This window comes from Saimiri boliviensis, chromosome 10, assembly GCF_048565385.1.
Source record: "Saimiri boliviensis isolate mSaiBol1 chromosome 10, mSaiBol1.pri, whole genome shotgun sequence".
Taxonomy (NCBI): domain Eukaryota; kingdom Metazoa; phylum Chordata; class Mammalia; order Primates; family Cebidae; genus Saimiri; species Saimiri boliviensis.
Genome location: NC_133458.1, coordinates 94265855 through 94282709, shown reverse-complemented (window position 1 = coordinate 94282709; position 16855 = coordinate 94265855). Strand labels below are relative to the sequence as shown.

At 36.2% G+C, this 16855-nt stretch overlaps 1 protein-coding gene across 13 annotated transcripts in view; it reads right to left on the bottom strand.

Annotated features, from left to right (window-relative positions):
• Positions 1–16855, bottom strand: part of TAX1BP1 (Tax1 binding protein 1) — a 103887-nt gene that overhangs the window by 24047 nt on the left and 62985 nt on the right. For 6 of the 13 annotated variants that reach the window (XM_074379639.1, XM_074379641.1, XM_074379638.1 and 3 more), the window contains 2 exons: positions 9589–9760; positions 9074–9222 (listed from right to left, as the gene is read on the bottom strand). In XM_074379639.1, the coding sequence (XP_074235740.1) occupies positions 9074–9222; positions 9589–9760 (321 nt within the window). The remainder of the gene's footprint in view (positions 1–9073; positions 9223–9588; positions 9761–16855) is intronic. The other 7 variants (XM_074379644.1, XM_074379642.1, XM_039473085.2 and 4 more) reach the window with 2 other exon arrangements.

Genomic DNA, 16855 nt, shown 5'->3' with positions numbered 1-16855 from the left:
AAACTTCTCATTATCTGCTCAGGATATCCTCTGTACAAAAACATTCTTGTTTTCTTATTAAAAGCATGTGACCACCTTGGACATTTGAAATAGTTTTGTTTTGTTTTTTTTTTTTTTTTTTGAATCAGGGTCTCACTCTGTCTCCCAGACAGACTGGAGTGCAGTGGCATGATCATGGCTGGCTGTAGCCATGACCTCCTAGACTTAAGCAATCCTCCCATCTCCGCCTCCCAGGTAGCTAGGACTACTGGCATGTACCACAATACTCAGTTTTTCAGAGACAGGGTCTCACTATGTTACTCAGGCTGATCTCAAACTCCTGAGCTCAGCTGATCCTTCCACCTTGGCCTCCCCCAAAGTGATGACATTACAGGCATGAGCCACCTGTCTGGCCTGATAGTAAAGTGGGTTACAACCTGTTGGAAAATAAACTAAGGTTAGATCACACTAACTTCAAAATGCAATCATGATCATATATGGTAGTTCCTCAAAAAATTTAAAATGAAATTACCATATTATCCAGCAATTCTACTTCAGGGTATATACCCAAAAGAACTAAAAGCAAGGACCTGAACAGATTATGTTCAATCGCTAACCTGTATTCACAGCAGCATTATTTATAACAGTCAAAAGGCAGAAACAACGCAAATGTCTATCCATATATGCACTGATAAACAAAATGTGGCATATATCCACAGAGTGGAATATTATTTACCTTTATGTAAAAGGAAGGAAATTCTGATACACATTTACAACATGGATGAACCTTGAAGACATTATGCTAAGTGAAAAAGCCAGTCACAAAAAGACAAATACAATATTATTCCACTTAACATAAGGTACCCAGAGTAGTCACATTCAAATTTTCAGGGGCTGGAGAAGACGGAATGGGAGTTGTTCTTTAATGGGTAAAGAGCTCAGCTTTGCAAGATGAAGAGTTTCTGGAGATTGGCTGCACAGCAATAAAGTTAACATTACAGAACTATATGCTGTAAAATGGCTAAGATGGCAAATTTTGTTATATTTATTTTACCACAATAAAAAAAAAGCCATCTGCCATGATCAAGTTACGGCAATTCATACTCGTGGGTTAAAGACTGAATTACATCATGTGAATCATTAGTATCCAGACTGTGGGGCTGTATCTACTCAGCATTTCCCAAGCTGTGTTGTAATTCTACCTTTGCTAGGAACTATGAATTGAAATATGTAGTTATCCTTCAGAAATTAGTAATGAATATGAAGAAGAAAGTTTCACCACTTAAAACAATTCTAAGTTGAAAATTATTACTTTAGTTAAAGAGCATTCACTCTTTAAGAAATTTATGTATTTGCTAAGGCCAAAATCAATACATAAGAGAAGAGAGAGTACCTGATGACTCTGGGTAACTTCTATTTAAAACAAGAGTATCTCCTTACCCCTCAGAACTCTGTTTTACTATGCAGTATTAGTCAGAATTCCTCCTCTTCTTATGAGATGTTATTGTTTATGCTTTGCCAGACATTCATTTCTAGTAATGTATCAATGATGAAATAACATTGAACTGTATAATTTATCTAAAAGTATTTAAAATCAGAAAGAAAATAATCGTGCAAATATTTATTAGTTTTCAAGTTTTATTTTGCTAAAATTTTCCAAATCTCTATTCATTTTCAAAAACTTTAGTTACTATGCTCCATATTCAAAATTAACTCAAAGTACACTAAAAAACAAATATAAGGGCTAAAACTCTAAAGCCCTTGTAAGAAAACATAGTAAATTAAAAACCTTAGAGAGGCAATGGTTTCTGAGATGTAACAGAAAAGTACAAGCAACAAAACAAACACAAATTCGGCTTCACTAAAACTAAAAAGTTTTGTGCTGCAAAGGGCACCATCATAAAAGTGAAGACAACCCATAGAACAGGAGACATATTTGCAAACCATATTATCTGATAAGGGGCCCAATTTGAAAATGGCAGAAGGATTTGAACATTCTTCCAAAGAGGATATGCAAATAACCAGTAAGCACATGAAAGATGCTTAACATCATTAACCACCAGGAAAATGCAAAGCAAAATCACAATGATAAACCACTTCACAAAGACAAAGTAAGTGTGGCTGAGGATGTGGAGTAAGTGGAACCCTCATACACCAGTGATGGGGAGTAGAGTCATGCAGCCACTGCGGAAAACAATCAGGCAGTTTTTCAAAAGGTTTAGGTAAACATAAGAGTTCCCACAAGACCCAGCAGTTCCAATCCTAAGATTTCCACTCTAGCAATTACTACTGGTGGAACTGACCTAGTAATTCCACTTTCCCCAAAGAAGTGAAAAGGGTACTGAAACAAAAGCATATACAACATGGCCGAAAGGTGAAAATAATCCAAATGTCTAACAGACGAATGGATAAACAAAATGTGGTACAGGTTGAGTCCCCTTATCCAAAATGCTTGGGACCAGAAGTATTTTGAATTGTGGACTTTTTCAGATTTTGTAATACTTCATTATGCTTGCCAGCTGAACATCCCAAATTTGAAAATCCAAAATGCTCCAATAAGCATTTCTTTGAGTATCATGTCAGCACTCAGTTTCGGATTTTGGCTGCTCAATCTACACATCCAAACAAAGAAACAAAAAAGAATAAAACCCATTCCTCATATTAAACATGGATGCATGCTCAAACATGGGTAACTTTGAAAACATGCTAAGTGAAAGAAACCAAAAAAGGTAACAATTGTATGATTTGACTTACATGACTGAACGTGCAGAACAGACAAATCTAGAGAGAAACAAAGTAGACTGCGAGTTTCCAGGGCTGGAGGGAATAGATGGGAAGAGGTAACTGCTACAGGGTACAGGGTTTCTTTTGGTGCTGAGAAAAATGTTCTGAAATTGAATATAGTGATGTTTGCACAACTCTGTGAATATATTAAAAACCACTAAATTGTATACTTTAAGTGGCAAATTGTATATATAAACTATATCTCAATAAAGCTATCACCAAAAATTAACTACTTTTCTCTCTTTTCTTTCTTTCTTTCTTTTTTTTTTTTTTGAGACAGACTCTTGCTCTGTTGCCCACACTGGAGTGTAGTGGCACAATCCTGGCTCACTGCAACCTCTGCCTCTCAGGTTCAAATGATTCTCATGCCTAAGCCTCCCAAATAGATGCAATTACTTGCATGCGCCACCACACCCAATTTTGCGTGTGCGTATGTGTGTGTGTGTGTGTTTTCAGTAGAGATGGGGTTTTGCCATATTGGCCAGGCTGGTCTCGAACTCCTGGCCTCAACTGATCCGCCTGCCTCAACCTCCCAAAGTGCTGGGATTACAGGCGTGAACCACCATGCCCAGCCCAACAATTATATTTCTATGATAACCTGGATTTTAAATAGTTTAATAGGCAAAAAGTGGAACAAACACATCTCTCTAAACTCATTAATAACATTTTAAAAGCCTCTACTCTATAAAAGGCATTATACTAATACGGTATAGAAAAGGGAATATTCAGCATTAAGAGATGCCAACCAGCTATATATTATCTGTTGGAAATTACTATGTATAAAAAATTTTAAATGGAACAGCAAAGAAATTCATTTAATCCTTTTGATGACAAATTCAATTACAGGCTGAGTGTCTTTAATCCAAAAATCTGAAAAGCTCCAAAATCCAAAATTGTTTAAGCGCTGATATAATGCTTAAAGGAAACGCTCACTGAAGTACCATGGACTTCAGATTTTCAGATTAGAGGTGCTCAAACTGGTAAGTATCCCAAAATCTGGAAAAAATATGAAATCTGAAATACTTCTGGTCCCAAGCATTTTGGGTAAGAGATACTCGAACTGTTTTTTCCTTTGTTGCTTATGCTTTTGATGTCGTATCTAAGACACCACTGCCTAATTCAAGTCATAAAGATTTATCACTAAAACACCAAAAGCAATGAGCAACAAAAGCCAAGATAGACAAATAGGATCTAATTAAATTCAGAGCTTCTGTACAGCAAAATAAACCATCATTAGAGCAAACCGACAACCAACAGAATGGGAAAAATTTTTGCAGTCTACCCATCTGACAAAGGGCTAATAACCCGAATCTACAAAGAACTAAAACAGATTTACAAGAAAAAAAAAAACCATTTAAAAGTGGGTGAAGGATATGAACAGACACTTTTCAAAAGAAGACATATATGAGGCCAACAAACATATAAAGAAATGCTCATCATCACTGGTCATCAGAGAAATGCAAATCAAAACCACATTGAGATACCATCTCACACCAGTTAGAATGGCGATCATTAAAAAATCTGGAGACAACAGATGCCGGAGAGGATATGGAGAAATAAGAACACTCTAACACAGGTGGTGGAAGTGTAAATGAGTTCAACCATTGTGGAAGACAGTGTGGTGATTTCTCAAGGATCTAGAAACAAATTCCATTTGACCCAGCAATCCCAAAGAACTACAAATCGTTCTTCTATAAAGACACATGCACATATATATGTTCATTGCAGCCCTGTTTACAATAACAAAAGACCTGGAACCAACCCAAATGCCCATCAATGATAGACTGGACAAAGAAAATACAGCACATATACATCACGGAATACTACGCAGCCATAAAAAACGATGAGTTTGTGTCCTTTGTAGGGACCTGGATGAATCTGGAAACCATCATTCTCAGCAAACTGACACAAAAACAGAAAACCAAATACCACATGTTCTCACTCATAGGCAGGTGTTGAACAATGAGAACATATGGACTCAGGGTGAGGAGCATCACACATTAGGGACAGCTGGGGGATGGTTTAGGGGAGAGTCATTGAGGGGCAGGAAGGGTGGGGAGGGACATCCAGGGGTGGGAAGGGTGGAGAGGGATAACATGGGGAGAAATGCCAGATATAGTATGCACCTATACAACAACCCTGCACGACCTGCACACGTACCCCAGAACCTAAAGTAAAATAAAAAAAGATTTATCTGTATGTTTTGAGTTTTGTAGTTTAGCTCTTACAATTTAAAGTCCAATTTTGAGTTAATTTCTATACATGGTACGAGGCAAGAGTCTAATATCATTCTTTGATCGAAATGGATATACAGTTTTCCTACTACCATTTGTTGTAAAGACTATTCTTTTCCTCTTGAATTGTCTCGGCACTCTTGATAAAAGTAAATTGACTGTAATCATACACTCAGAAAACACATTAAAATTAAAAAGACAACATATGAAAAACGGCAAGTTTGAGAAAGACAAAAACTCAAACAGTGCACCATGATAAATGCAAACAGGACTTGACTCAAGCCCTGGTTCTCAACCATTTTGGAGTCACAGACCCTTCTGAGAATAAAAGCTAGAACTCACCCCCCAAAAAAATGTCTATCAACAAAAAATGTCTTCAGTTTGGGGGTTCATAGCGAAGGGCTCATATGGAAAGTTTCAAATAAGCCACATATTAATAGAATGTGTGGGCTTTAGTCTTTAAGAGAGGGGAAAGAAATGAAGGTAGAAGAGAAACACTAAGAAATGCAAGAAGTTAGGAAGTTTAAAATTGTGTATCCCAAACATCAAAAATCATAAGATTTTCACCTGAAGATTTTGTTAAATGCAGTCTGATTCTCAGTAGGGCTAAGTGGGGCAGGAGATTATGCATTTCCAACAAACTCCTAGGAGATACCACTATTGCTGGTCTACCAACCACTTTTTTGAGGAGCAAGGATTTAGAACAATAGTTCCCAAAACTAGGTTGAAAGTGCTGAGGGCATCACAGTAAATTTAGAGGGTCACTGTGGAATAATTTTAATTTTCTAAGAATATTATTTATGTAGAAGTATACAGAAACACTCATTTGAGTTGGTCTCCAACATACAATAGACTTACAATTTTTGAACTTTAAGACAGTTTAAGAACTTTAAGCAATACACATCCAGCATGTTCCTCAACTTATTATGGGGTTACATCCCAATGAACCCACTGTAAGGTGAAAATATCTTTCAAGTCAAAAACACATTTCAACTTACGATGAGTTTATCAGGACATAACCCCATCGTAAGTTGAGGAGCATCTGGATTGATCATATACCACGCAAACATCTACAACAGTTGGAGATGGCTCACAGATTAAACTTTAAATCAGGCATCCCCAAACTTTTTACACAGGGGGCCAGTTCACTGTCCCTCAGACCGTTGGAGGGCCACCACATACTGTGCTCCTCTCACTGACCACCAATGAAAGAGGTGCCCCTTCCTGAAGTGCGGCGGGGGGACGGATAAATGGCCTCAGGGGGCCGCATGCGTAGTTTGGGGACGCCTGCTTTAAATAGTGCTAAACATTCCTTTCAATGACATCTTTGAGATGCTGGTTCTGGCAGTTGCTGTGATATAAAGCAAGTGCCACACTCTGAAAATTAATGAGAAACAGGAAATGAAGGTGGCTTGTCCAATCTGATTCTAAGGCTTGAGGAGTTGTACAATGGCCAATAGTCAGGCACATCCCATTAGTAACTATTTAGGAATGAAATAAAGACATTAATTTTCTTTCAATTTATGTGTATTTTTTTTTAATGACCACTAAATTTGTTAGAAGACAAATACTTAACAGTCATTAAGTCCTTACTTAACATCACATAGCAGTTCTTAGAAACTGCAACTTTAAGCAAAAGGACTTATAGCAGGTTGAAAGAAATATCATCATTTCCTTCTTTCTTTTTTCTTTTTTTTTTTTTTTTTTTGACAAAGTCTTGATCTGTCGCCCAGGATGGAGTGCAATGGTGTGATCTTGGCTCACTGCAACCTCCACCTCCCAGGCTCAAGCAATTCTGTGGCTCAGCCTCCCAATTAGCTGGGATTACAGGCACTTGCCACCACACCCAGCTAATTTTTTGTAGTTTTAGTAGAAATGGGGTTTCACCACGTTGGCCAGGCTGATCTTGAACTCCTGACCTCAGGTGTTCCGCCCACCTTGGCCTCCCAAACTGTGTGATTACGGGTGTGACCCACCACACCCAGCCAACATGATTTCTTTCAACATCAGTTCATTACGTTAATGACAGAAAAAACTGGTTTTGTTATACATCATTTTAAGTCACAATTTCCAGTAACTTATATGTGACATTAAGTGAGGACTTACTGTATTTCTTTTGACCTAAGAGTAACTGTGAAAAAAATTACTGAGATGCTAAGGGTGCCATGAACTAAGAAAGTATGAAAACCTCTGGTTTAGTCCATTTGACAGGTGGCTAAAACCACAGCTTCTCTAGCCAATTTCATGAGGTTCAATCCTGTTTCTACCCACAGCAGCTATGTGATTTGGGGCAAGCTATTTAATCTGTCTCTTGGTTTCCTCCACTATAAAATTGTGAGAGTAAGAGTTCCTACCTCATAGGACTGCTATAAAGAACAATAAGTGACTCTGTCTAAAGAGCTCAGCATTAATGGCAAAGAGGGGTATAGAAATGTTTGCTGCTGTCATAATTATGATATTAAAGTTATTACAATCATTAGATAAATGGGAGTCACAAAAGGTTTTTGATTTGACAACTGACCAGTTTCCGGTGCAAAAGAGCAGAGATATGGCAGGTGTAGGCCCTAAGGTAGGCTGAAAAAGTAGGTAGGTCATCTCAACCCTGCCTCAAAAGTGCTAGGGCCTGTGGCTATTAATCACTCCCAGGGCAGAAACAGAAAGAAAACAAGTCAACTCAAATTTGCTTTCCATATTCTTACTAAAATTACTTATTAAAACATTTCATTTGCAAGTGATTTTTGTTGTAATGACGAGAATTCTTTTTAATTCTGAATGTACATAAGAATCACTGTCTAACGTGAAAAATCTTCTGACTGCAAAATAAAGTTACTCAAGGTGTGCATATTAAGAGTCCTCCATCTCATTACCAAATCTAAGCATGTCAGCAAATGAGCACAAGACTCTAACACTGTTTCTCATGGGTTTGCAGGAGGGCAAAGCACACAGATCAGAAAGAACATTCTGCTAATTAAACTGAAGCAGATGACTACGGAAGAGAAGGGCTTGTCACATGTAACATCTGTGCCAAGAATGATCAGATTAAATATGCAAAATGTGAAGTAAAGGTGTGAAAAAGCAGTAAGATGATACTCTAGACCTTAAATAGGCTACAAAAGTTCTGACAGTTTTCCTAATTATTCCCAGTAATGGACATAGGAGGCCAAAAGGCAAGAGGGAGAAATACATTTTTCTCCATTATGGGTGTTGAGCACTAGGGCTAAAATCATGCCTGCCTGAACACTGATCAGTTTCTGCAAAGGTTAATAGCAATTAAATGCAGCAAACTAGATTAAATAAGAAACAGGTCATGATACCACTGTACTTGCAAAAAGCACGGTAAAGCATTTCTTTTAAATTCATCTTATGCACAGGAAATCCAAAAAGAGCTGCTATGAAGAAAATAACCTATTATCCAAAAAGAGCTGTTGTAAGGAAACAAACCGATTCATTAAATGGTGAATGAATCTCTTAAATAAAAGTTACAAAAATAATGGCATGCTATACAAACTTAGTCATCATCAGTATTGTGTTGCTGCCAGAGAATAAGAAATCCTAAATAGTAAAGACATCTCAAATATTACTTCTCCAAAAAAGAAAACCACCAGGATACATATACTTCTCTTTTTCTGACTCAAGAGTCCACACTAAAATCTAAAGTGAGATGTAAATGCCATAATGAAAAGATGCATACTGAAGCATAATATTGCCATTAACACTTTGCCGCTTCTAGCCTAGTACATCTATCATCAAAAAAGTATAGTTAGTTACTTAGTGAGTAAGATTAAACTATCTGATAACTCTAATATTCTAAGATTATTCTCTGAACTTAATCTTTTACTTTAGTATATAAATCCTAAAAAGTAATCTGAAGCATACTGATAGATTTTTCAAATTTAAATACAAGAAGGTTTTTTAAAAAATCAAACAGGCAATTGTGTGCAAACACAAGCACACACACTCATTCCACACACACGCATGCATGCACAAAGATACACACATGCACACATACCCTTACCTCTCTACATAAGCCAGAAAATAAAAGAGGGACAGGCTCATACAATGAAAATTCAATTTACTTTGCTATCCTCGGGGTCCTCTAAGCCATCAGGCCGACTAAGGTTTCGAGCAGGCTGGCTGCAGACAACATTGTCTTCCAGTCCCCAAGAGGGGACTCTCACAGGTGGCCTTTGTATTTCATCTGGGTAAAAAGCACCATCTGCTCCATCTGTAATAAAATTTTTGGAAGGGTAGAGTGAAACTAATTACTAAAATTAATGTCTCTATGTATAGATATGATGAACAGGATATAAAGAACCACTTTGGTACAACAAAAAAATAGATGTTTTTATTTTTAACCCAGGCAATTTTTTAAATTGTGAACTATATGTAATTAGCAAATAAACTACTCATCTCATGGTGCATCACTTCTAAATGAGGCCAGTTACAGTGTTAAATACTAAAACTGCTAATTATACAAATAAAATGTTTGTCTTAGAGTTGACTGTACCAGCAATTTGCTAATCCATGAAAATATAAACCATAGAAGAATCTCCAGATGCAGCTAACCCCAAACCAAAAATACTGTAATAACCTCTTGTTTCCTGAGATGCATAAGGATTACCATATTGCAGAACTGGTTGTGCATTTGACAGTGTGAGAATATAATCATTTTGCTCTGAACATGTGTTGAAACATTGAGGACTCTGGGAATTCTGACCTTCCATTTTCCTTTCTGCTTGATTTTCTAGACTCCTTGTAAGTTCCTGAAATTAACAAAAACAAAGGTGAATAAGCAAAGCAACAAAATACTTCATAATTACAGCAGTATTAAACATCTAGTCAAAATACAGCAACAAAATTATTTCCTATTATGAAGTTGGAATGCAACTGGGAAGAGTTAGAAAAGCTGACTCAACTTCTCATAAATGTAACCTCCACATATAACAAAATCAGAAAGTAGGATAAAGCCAATGTATTTTCAAATTTATTTGTGCCAAGAAAGTACACCATTCTCATTGATTTAATTTAGGGCAAACTGTGAATCTCTTATAACTTAGCTATGAATAAAAACTCTAAAAAAAAAAAGAAAAGAAAAACAGGGAATTCTATCATTTTAAGATTTTTTTAAAAGATGTGTCCTGTATAAACTCTTTCAAAAAACAAAGAAACATTCCCTAACTTGTTTTATAAGGCCAGTACTATTCTGATAACCTAAAACAAGGGTTTCACAAAAAAACTAGAGACCTTATCACTCATAAATATTAATGCAAAAGCCTTAACTTATTATAGCAAGTCAAACCCAGTAATATTTAAAAAAAAAAAAACACAAAAAAAACATAGTCAAATGGGCTTTCTCACCAAAAAAAAAAGTTACTTTAACACACAAAAACCAAATGCAGGTCAACATCCAAAAATCAATCAATGTAATTTACCTTTTAAAGGGAAAAAATATGATCATTTCAATTGATGCAGAAGAAATATTTTACAAAATTCAAGTCATTCATGTTTTTTTTTAAATCTCAGAAACCAAAGAATAAAAAGGAACTTTCTTAACCTCATAAAGGGCAGTTAAAAAACCTACCATGAACTTTAACAGAGAAAAACTGAATGATTCTACTGAAGATCATAATGAGATCAATAATAATAAGGCAATGATGTCTGCTCTTAACACTTCCATTCAAAATAGCCAGTGGATCAAGGCAAAATTAAGGTAGATTGGAAAGGAAGAAGTAAAACTATCTTTATTCACAATGTTATGAGGATGTACATTAAAAAATCCCCAAAAATCTATAAAAGCTAGGAAAATGAGTGTAAATAATTTAGCCAGGTTGCAGTATACAAGGTCAATATGTAAAACCAATTGTATTTCTACATACAGCAACAAATAACTGTAAAATTACAGTAAAATCAACAGATAAAATATTTAGGAATAAATAGACAAAAGATGTGCAAAGCCTATACACTAAACAAAATAATGCATTAAAAAGAGCATAAACAAATGGAGACATACAATGTGTTCATGGACTAGAAAACTTATTTTTACCTACTAATTTCCACCACCCCTCCCCACAACAGTTAACTGTAAATACAATGCAATGCCTATCAAAATCCCAGTAGGGTTTTTTACAAATTGACAAAGTAATTCTAAAATATACATAGAAATACAAAGGTCTTGTAACAGTTCATATGTAAAAAGCAGAAAGAACAGGCTGGGAATGGTGGCTCATACATGTAACTCTAGCACCTTGGGAGGCCAAGGCAGGAGGACTGCCTGTTTGAGACAAGCTTGGGCAACATAGTAAGACCCTATCTCAATTTAAAAATTTTAAAACTGCCAGGCACAGTAGCTCATGACTGTAATCCCAGCACTTGGGAGGCTGTGGGTGGATCACTTGACCCAGCCTGGGCAACATGGCAAAACCCTTTCTCTACAAGAAATACAAAAATTAGCTGGGTGTGGTAGCATGTGCCTGTAGTCCCCGCTACTCAAAAAGGCTGAGGTGGATCACCTGAGTCTGGGACATCAAGGCTACAGAGAGCCATGATGGCACTACTGCACTCAAGCCTAGGTGACAGAGTAAGACCCTGCCTCAAAAAAAAAAAAAAAAAAAAAGAAAGAAAGAAAGAAAAGAAACGAAAAGAAAACAAGAAAAAAATTAGCTGGGTACAGTGGCATATCCTGTAGTCCAGCTATCTGGGAGGCTGAGGCAGGAAGATCACTTGAGCCCAGCTATTTGGGAGGCTGAGGCAGGGGGATCACTTGAGCACCAGGAGGTCAAGATTGCAGTGAGCGACAATGAAGCCATTCACTCCAACCTAGAGGATAGGGGAAGATTCTTTCTTTAATAAAAAAGAAAAAAAGCAGAACAAAGTTGGAAGACTTATGCAACCTGATTTCAAGATGTATTATAAAGCTACAGTAAACAAGATAGTATAGTATTGGCATAAGAATACAGATAAGGAGCTGGCAATCTTTTTCCACAAAGGAGACAATAGATATATTCACCTTTGCAGGCCAAACAGTCTCTGTTGCAGCTACTAAAATCTGTCTCTGCAGTTGCAGTCATAGATGATACCTACATAAATGGGCATGGCCATGTGCTAATAAAGTTTTATTTATATAAGCCAGATTTAGCTTACTTTGCTGACCCCTGATAAAAGTCAATAAAATAGAAGATAGAGTCTAAAAGCAGACCCATACTTAGAGAGTATTTTCAACACTGAAAATACCTCAAGATGTGGAGTAAATTCTATGGAGAAAAAGGATGGTCTTTTCAATATGATTTTTAAAAGTTGGGTATTTATTTACGAAATAAACTGACTACATATCATACCATATAAAACATAAATAGATCCTAAATCTAAAGTAAGAGAGCTAAAACTACAAACCTTTTAGAAGAAAAAAATAGGAGAAAAACTTCATAACCTTGATTTAGGCAAAAATTTAAGACAGGACAAACAGCATGAATCATTAAGACAAATACAGATAAACTGGACTACCTCAAAATTCAAGTCTTTTGCTCTTCAAAAGATAATGCTGTAAGAAAAGAAAAAACATACCACAGACTGGAAGAAAACATCACCAAAATACCTGACAAAGGAATTTTATCTGGGATATATAAAGAACTATTACAAACAGAGATGACAGCTCAACTAAAAAAAATAGATTTGAACAGAAACTTCACAAAGGAATATGTACAAATGGCCTGTAAGCACACGAAGATGCTCAGCATCACTAGCTTTCAGGGAAATTAAAATTAAATTCACAATAAGATAACACTAAACACACCCACGAGGATGACTAAAATTAAAGACTGGCAATACTAAGTGCTGGTGAGGATATGGAGCAGCTGCAATGTTCATACACTGCCAGTGGGAATACAAAATGGTACAGCCAGTTTGGAAAACAAATTGGCTGTTTCATTAAAAACATACACTTACCACATAAGCCCACAATTCCACTCATAGGTATCTACCCAAGAAAAATGAAAACATATGTCCACAAAAAGACCTGGGTAGGAATGTTCATAGCAGCATTATTTCTAATAGCAAAATATCAGAAATAATTTAAATGTCCATCAGCTGGCAAGAGGATTAATGTCTATCTGCTAGTGAATGGATAACTTCTGCATCATTGCAATTACATGAAATGCTAGAAGCCATAAAACAACAGGGACAGAAAGCAGACCAGAGGTTTTTCTAGGACAGGGTGGGACGGTGGGTGGTGGTAGCAGAAGGGGATGACTGCAAATGAGCAAGAGGGAACTTTGTGCAGTAATGCAAAAATGGAAACGTTATACTGCTTAAGTAAGTAAAATGGTAGTTACAGAACCACATGCATTTGCCAAAAGTCATCAAAACGCATTTAAATGAATACTACATATAAACTGTACCTTAACAGAATTGTTATTTAAAAAAAAAATCAACCAGAGGCCTTATTAACAAAGGTTATAAGAATAAAAATTTTTAGTCTGGAAAGATTAGCTGGTTTTGCTGCTTGTCATTTCTTGGGGGTAAAAATGAGACTCTGTTTGTCTAAGTTAACACACTTTTACCTATATAAATGATCCAAAAACTGGACTAAGTAACCTTAAAATGAAAGTCACCATCAAGAGCAAAACTGGTAAACATTAAGAAAAATGCAAGTCAACTTAGACTTGATAAGAGATGTAGCAGGGAGGGCAGGGTGGGGAGGGATAACATGGGGAGAGATGCCAGATACAGTATGCACCTAAAGTAAAATAAATAAATTTTTTTAAAAAAGAGATGTAGCAATTAAAAGTTCTTTCTAAGCAAGTCTATTCATAGCATACATGTCCGTGTATCAACTATGCCAGGTACTGTGTAAAACTGTGAGGTTAAAATGGCATTCCTGCCTTTCAATGACTTATTATTTTATTGCAAAAATAAGACGTGAAATTTTAAGCAAAAAAAGAAAATACTCATTCAAGATACCTAGCACAGCATCTGTTACGTAGCAGGTACTATACTAGGAACTAGAGATACAAGATTAACTTGAAATGAATTTTGCCTTCAAGGACTTCAGTCTAATAGAAGGTACAACTCTAGATAAATAACAATTAATTGCAATAAGTTGACTTGTACAGAGATGAAGGAAAAATGCAATGTATCAAAATGGAAACACTATATACTAGGAAGAGACCATAGAGAAGAGCCATTTGAGGTGGATCCTAAGGAATTTTCACCAAGCAGATAAATCGCATTCTAGACATAAAGTACATGAAAAGATACAGAAGACATGAGAAATAGTAACATATTTCAGGCTTGGTAAATGAGTAATATGGCTAGAACAAAGAATGCGTATTAAGAATAGCAGGAACCAGGAACGGTGGCTCACCCCTATAATCCCAGCACTTCAGGAGGGAAGATCACCTGAGCCCAGCAGCTGGAGAACAACATAGCAAAGCAAGACCCTGTCTCAGGCAGGAGATATAGCTGAGAAGACAAGTTGGAGGTCATATATGTCAAATCTATCATGCAGTTTACTACAATGAGCCTTCAGGTTTTGAATAACAGCATGGTAAGAATGGTCCCTAGTAAGGTTAATTCAGAAAAAAGAATAATGGGCATACTCAAAACAAGAAGCAAATTAGTAGGAAAGCAGTGCAGCATGGTAGGTTAGAATCAAGCTGACCTAGATTGGATCATCAGAACAGCACTAACAGCCCTAAGGAATTTCTCTTTTCTAAGCCTTACAGGGCTATTGAGAAATGAGAGATATATTTAGAACAAGGCAGGCACTCAAAAGATGTCCTTCATCTCTTGCCATGACAGAAAACCCCAGAGATGCTGCTACAGTAATTCAAGACTGGCATGTGACTACAGAAAAAAGGAAAGGTTAAATCCAAGAAATATTTCAAACACAATTCAAAAGAAAGAAAAAGTAAGTTAGAGATGATAAAATGCTTCTTCAGAAGTTTATGCACATTAAAGAAGTATAGTTAAATTCTTCTGTAAGCAAATAACATACTATTGAAATAGAGTCAACGATTTCATCAAAAGATCTATGCATGCACTGGTACAGTCAAGCAACTTTATAGAGTTCCAACCTAATAGGGAGTTTAGTACTCCTACTCTACCACCAAAGATACAATAAATCCTTCACAAATAGGATTCAGGGTAAGAACAGGACTGGTAACAAGCAGCTTTGACTCCTCATGGGGGAAACACAATGTATGAACATGGACAAGAAAGTTAAGATTAGGCTCTTTTGCAAATCAGAAGACTGAACTCTCCCCTCCAAAACCTAACATGTGGACTTGGAGAAGGTTCTTAAACTGGCATTCACAAAGCCCCTCAAAAGGTCCATGTTTAGATTTCAGGAGGACCATGAACTTAAATGGGCAAAAAAATTATATCTATTCACTAACTTCTTACTAAAGTTTAGGAGTTTCTTCCATTGGAAACACAGGCCAAAAAAACACACAGTAATGGTTGTAGTACCTGTAACTTGGCCACCTACAGAAATCACATCGATCTGTTTCAATTACATTTGTTGTAGCCATCTCAAAGTAGCCTTTATATTCATCACCACTTCAAAATTATGATCATTATTAGACACACTGCTAAATCTTATGTTTGTTTCAGATTACATTTGTTGTAGCCATCTCAAAATAGACTTTGAAGTGATATTGATCACTTCAAAATTAGTCATTATTAGACATGCTACTAAATCTGATTTAACATTTAAATGAATAAGTATATACTCTACTATCACATATATTACAAATTTGTCTTAATATTTTGATAACTGTAATAATGTGTTTCCTTTGTGATTCTACACATTTTGCTTTATTCATTTTAAATCATTTTCTGAAAACAGACTTCACCAGACTATCAAAGAGTTCTAGACAAAAAAAAATGATCAAGAATCCCTGGGAGATCTTTCCTACTTTTACAAAGTCATGGATAACATTAGTGCAGCTATCTTATCTGAGCAAAACAGTATTAACTGCTGACTCATAATTTTCCTAAAACAGAAGGCCATCACAATTTATGAAAGAGATTTTGTCAGAAGTAGTCATCTTTTACTGTTCCATCTCCCAGGAGTCTGTTTATCTGATTGCCTTTGCCAGGATGCCTAAATATTTTTTTCTTCAGTACCCAAAATGGCTCACAATGACCCTGGTTTTACAAATTACTTGACAAGTTAAGGATGTTTCTGATATTCCCAACTGGTAAACAGGAGAAATAATATATTCCTCTTTTCTGCCAGCATGGGGATGCTTTGAGAGTAAAGGAGCATGGAGAGTACACCATAGGGCAACTAAATAGGTAAATTTTATACCCTCCATCCCACCTGCCAAAAAATGAAACAAATGTTCAACTCTAGTTAGATGTGCTTTTCACAGTGGTATGGGTTAGTAATCCTAAAATTATTTTCAAGTGTATTTACATTACACTTGAGTAAATGTATCAAGGAAACTGAGACCAAGTTCTTAGTCTAATTAGAAAAGGAAGTTACATTATAGAAAGAGAAAAGACTAGAATGTTTGCTATAGTTTTAGACTAGAATTAGAATTTTAGACTAGTATTTACTAATGAAGTGTGTGTGTGTTGTTGTTGTTGTTGTTGTCGTCGTCGTCGTCGCTTTTTAATATACAGAGAGGGAAAGAGAGGGGGAGAAACATATTTTCAAGCTCTATCTGCTAAGGACTTTGAATCAGTAAGGGCACACTTACAGCCCCGATCTTGGTTTCTAAACTACATTCACCAGTGAAAGGAACAGGACTCCTTGGAGAAAAGACTGATTCCAGGCTGGGACAGGAAAATAACAAGATGAGCCTGGAACATCTTACTACATCAGAAAGTAATAAGTGCTCAAACAATAATGAAAG